The sequence below is a fragment of the Montipora capricornis genome, chromosome 3, assembly GCF_036669925.1.
Source record: "Montipora capricornis isolate CH-2021 chromosome 3, ASM3666992v2, whole genome shotgun sequence".
NCBI lineage: Eukaryota > Metazoa > Cnidaria > Anthozoa > Scleractinia > Acroporidae > Montipora > Montipora capricornis.
In genome coordinates this window covers 75,854,850-75,859,849 of record NC_090885.1, presented here as the reverse complement: position 1 = coordinate 75,859,849, position 5,000 = coordinate 75,854,850, and the positions used below count along the sequence as shown (strand labels likewise).

Below are 5,000 nucleotides of genomic sequence, written 5' to 3'. Positions count from 1 at the left end.
AAAACAAGAAAGATATCAAAATGGGACAACTTGCTCTTCTCATCATGACAAGAGGATGCAATAACAGTACTCTAAGAGACGATGATGTTGATGATGTACCACGATTATGATCACAGCAGTTACTATCGTCAAACACACTAATTTATGCTACAAACAAGTTTCATTGTAATGCTAACTTTAATGCAAAATAGAAAGAGACAATGCCAATGTCATAATAATATTATTTCTATTATCAGAAACATTGTTATCATTGCCGGTATTCAGATAATTATGTTCAGAAATGCATGTAATGCAGCTGTGAGGCAGTGCGACCCAGTGGTTAGGATGCTTGCCTTGTGATCCCGTTAGTCACTGGTTCAACTTCTCTCCAGTACTTGTAAATAGCTAACTGGTTTGCCTCCGGCCAGTTGGGGTTCTTAACAGTTGTTGTTGTTCTGCTCTGTCATTTCATTGATTATGTTCCACTGGCCCTGAAAAGTCCCTACAGGGAGCGGTCAATTAAGTATGTATTGTATTTATTGCAATGAGTTCCCCTCGCTCACTTGTGTCTGGGAAGAAATTTAAGTGACTCGCAAAGTGTCCCTCAAACTTTAGTCCTTGAGTGAAGATAAACAGCCAAATTTGCTCTCACCAAAAACTGATGGTAACCCTTACACTGACCTTATTGTTGGAAATGGATAGCAATTGCTTAGACTTAACCCATTGACACCTGGGAGTGAGAGAGACTCAACAGATTTTACTCTAATGCTAGACGACTTTATTCGTCAATTGGGAGTGTCCTAGGTACGGTGCCTGACGAGTCAATGAGTTTTTAAAAAAGACGCTAAAATCGTGTGAGATATACTCCTTTACGGCTCCTTTGCATTCTGTACTGCTGTATTTTATCTGTCGTGCCTGAAAATACCTTTTGCAAATGTAGTCTTGTCATGGCAGCTTACACAAAGTACTGGACAGCTGGACCGCTGCCTAAAAAATGTGTGTGCTCGATCTTTGATATGCACAGGTAAACAGAAATTGCAACCGAGATTAACGGTATGCAGAATTCATGCATCTCTTTTGTTTTTCAAGAACAAAACTTTTGCGATCCAAGGTTTGTGTTCTATGCGACTGTTTCTCATGTCATTCACGAAACTTGGGTTAATTCCCAAGGAAAAGCAGGCGGCGAGTTCATGGGCAATTGCCTGCGACTCTTATTAAAAGCCCTGTACGCAATGATCTAATTATGTGCATTTCGGGACACAGATGTCACACCTATTTTAACCAATCGGCCACAAATGAAAGTGTCAAAGTACATTCTGTACATGTACAATTTATGCTCCAATAATGTAATGCTGACAAATCGGCCAATACAGGTACATGTACAAAGCTATCAAGCTAACTCTGAGAACTTTTGATAATTTTCTTGTACCTCAGAATAATATGTAGCAGGAGGATCAATAAATCTGACCCCATTGTCCTTTAACGTTGCGACAGCTTCAGTGATATTTGAAGTATATAATCCTATATGCTGTATTCCAGGTCCTCCATGTTCCCTTAGAAAGGTTTGTACTTGGTTAGGACCTGAAATAAATAATAATGAAAACATCTTTAAACTCATCACAAGTAGATGAGCTTGGGAACTGGTGCCTAAAAGGTTAGTGGGAAGCAGAAGCCATAAGCCAAAGGGGAGGTATCCATGGCAACCCTGGAAGCGGGAACCACCCCCACACGCAGCCTCTAACTGGCACCGTCACACTGAGTAATCAGTGGAAACAACTTACCTGACCCATACTTACCTAGAGATCACCGAGGAAGCGGGAAGGCCGGGAAGGGACAAGAATCGGCAAAGATTCGCTAACAAGAGCAATTGATCGGAAAAGATCAACAAGCAACAACGCATGAGAAAAGCAACATGACACAAAGGCAAATCTGCAAATCTGCAAAGGGCCACCCGGCAGGTCACGTACCGTAAAGGGTGAAACCGCTGACTGCCTTAGTTTGAGTCTAACTTATCCTAAATTATATTTAGCCACATTATAAATAGAAAGTCACTGAGTGTACTTTAGTTTTGTTTACTTCTGCAGTTTTTCTACCCAGGTGGTGAAGATAACAACACAGGGACGCTCCACTATTATTATTATGTGCCCTTTACAACACCAGGAGCTCTTTGTGAGCAATGTGAAGGTTCTTTAGTACACAGGGCCTATGGCTTTCAGTCCTTATCTCTGAACATATTTTTAAGTTCACACTATTTTTCATTGGCTTTTCATCAATGATGGGGCCAGAGTCATCTACACTGAAAGTCACCCATTCAATAATGATGTCATCACTTATAATTCGTTAGCTCTTGCACTATTTGCATATGATCTGTAATCCACGTCCGACTCGCTCAAACACAACAGAGGGTGATTAATAGGTCCCCTTAGAGGGTGCACCCCTTGAAGACTAAATCTTCATCAGGAGTTCCATCAGTCGACCGTTCCATCTCTTTTAGGATAAATGATAATTTTAAGAGGGCAAGCATGAAAATGGACTGCCACAGTGGTCTGCAGTACTGTAATAATAATAATAATAATACCAGCTTTATTCATTCAATACAATGAAAGGGAGAGATACTAGAGGTTATCCCTATACGAGGGTATCCACCTGGATGTTATTGATCTAGAGTCGATTTTGAGGAGGGAGGAAAACCGGAGTTCCCGGAGAAAAACCCTCAGAGTCAGATCGAGATCGACTGAAACTCAGCCTACATACAACCTCCAGGCCAGGGTTGAGCCTGGGTCGCAGAGGTGGGAGGCGTGGTTGATAACCACTAGGCCATCCTGTAGTGAATGAATATGAATATTATAACTCCAAGGAGTAAAATGCACTGCCATCGTGGTTCGCAGGATGGATTAAAGAATGAGGTATATGACTGTGGGACTGCAGTGGCAGCCTTTTGAGGCTAAATGTAAGTGGACGGGTATTCTGCAATCTAACCCCCTCTTCGACTGACCTTGTCCAGGGAGAGGCTCAGCAAAGACAAATTTTACTCCGCCCCCTGGTTCTTCTGTGTCTATTGTAAGCTCAGTTTCAGAACAAAACCAATACTGCATGGCTGTTAACTTCATTCCAATGCTTGCGCCTTGCACAGAGCTTTGTACAAGAAAACCATCTGGATTTTCGTATGAGCTAATGTTAAACCTGCTGAACCCAAAACATTTCTCGTACCAACTCATGATAGCCTGTGAAGTTCCCAAAGGACATGCAAAAGTTATGTGATCAAAATGCGTTAAAAGACTTTCACTAACAATCGTCTGATGCTTTGATGAGTCCGTTTCAGCCGATGTTACATAACCACCGGCTTCTCGTAACGCCATGTTGTCCTGAAAGCCGGGTAAAAATACTCCTTCATAGCCGCTCGAATTCAGTAATGTGTGCACAACATTGCCAATGGGTGTCTGTATAACAGCAGATTCTACCTCTCCGTTACTATCGGCTGATATTCGTGGCCCTTTGATTACTTTGCCATTATTCCTTTCAACAATATCCACCGCTCTTCTGACATCTTTGACTTCGAGAGCAACATTGAACACCGTGTCTCTACCACGAGCACCTTCGCTCAGTACAAAATTGATGGCATCACGGTTAAGAATTACTTGATGAGGAGAGGGGGAACGAGCTAACACTCTAAATCCAAATTTTCCACAAAATTGTCTGAGGCTTTGCTGCAGATTCTGACAAAGTATTTCTACATGATGCAAGCGTACAACCATTTTCAACAAAATGGCGGTCAACTAGTGTCCAGGCTGGCTCCTAGATAACCATACCAGGGGCCCGTTTCTCGAAAGTCCCGAGAACTTTTCGGGCCCGAAAAGCCTTGCTTACGGCGAGAGCTACTGAAATTTAAACTGACCAATCAGAATTCAGCGAGCGGGAAAAACTGTGCTATCCTTGTGCTATTCGACGTCACGCCAATTGTTTACATTCGGATTGGTTAGATCGGTGGACATTCGCTCAGCCTTCTCTTGTGACTCTCTTGACCGTCGCTTCTTTGAACTCAGCGGGACAGAAATGACGCATTGTTCTGGCAATCAATTTGCCAATCCACTTTATCCAGTTTATGAATTGGTCTAGCATGTGATTAAAAACCAGGATCGCCTTTGAACTTTATTCTGTGGAGGAAGAAGACGTTGCTGAGTGAACATTTTTACGACGAAGTTCAGCGCTCTGATGTCGGATAACTGAGCCGCTCTAATGAGTGTTGGGTCAATCGCATTTGGCCGTCTGACCATATGAAGTTTTTTCAGCTCTTGTTTGTGTCCATCATGATCGAACTTCAGGTGAAGCGCTATGCTGCTTTATGCCAACTTCGATGGCTTGTGATGAGTTTGCCTGCTGCCCAAATTGTTGTTGTATTTGGGCAAGATTGGTCTTATCGGGTTGGAACTTAATAGTGAGGGGAACAATTTTTCGTTCATCTGCTGTGCCAAACAACAAACAATCCTGTTGGGTGTTCCACGTGCTTGGCGAGTCTTGCACGACCATCATCTATCAGATCTGGAGTGGAGTTTTCTTTCAGTGATTACAACTTGCGATCGTTCTGCAAACATCCACGTAGCATGCAGCACTTTTTAGTGACTTCAGGATCCCCGGCCCGTTTTGCTGTTTCTAAGGGAGTCGTGCATTTTTGAGCAGTTTGTCTTCATTGCTTGTATTTTTTCGTTTGTTCCTGGTGGCGCAAAGTAACTTTCATGATTTGAAAGGACTTCAATCCTTAATTGCATTAGCGATTTTTTTAATTAAGAAACCAACAAGTGAATGGTACACAAAATTAGGAGAAACTGTTGGTTGAATAGACAATATTTGTAGACATAATTATCTACCCAGTTTAAGTACTAAGCTCAACAAGTTGTTTGGCTCCACAAGTTTCAGTTTCAGGCCACGTACCCAAATTCACCCAGGTACTGTTGCACACTACCATAGTTCTTTGGAAATTGAATAGCTCCTTGAACACCTGGTTGCTTGAGAAGAAACTTGAT

General features: G+C 42.3%; 1 protein-coding gene across 1 annotated transcript in view; it reads right to left on the bottom strand.

Annotated features, from left to right (window-relative positions):
* The window catches only part of LOC138041646 (4-hydroxyphenylpyruvate dioxygenase-like protein), a 7,277-nt gene extending 3,530 nt beyond the window's left edge, over window positions 1–3,747 (bottom strand). The window contains exons 1-2 of the mRNA XM_068887405.1: window positions 2,975–3,747; window positions 1,409–1,560 (exon numbers count right to left, since the gene is read on the bottom strand). Coding sequence (XP_068743506.1) covers window positions 1,409–1,560; window positions 2,975–3,734 — 912 coding nt within the window. The 5' untranslated portion in view covers window positions 3,735–3,747. The remainder of the gene's footprint in view (window positions 1–1,408; window positions 1,561–2,974) is intronic.
* Window positions 3,748–5,000: the final 1,253 nt, after the last annotated feature.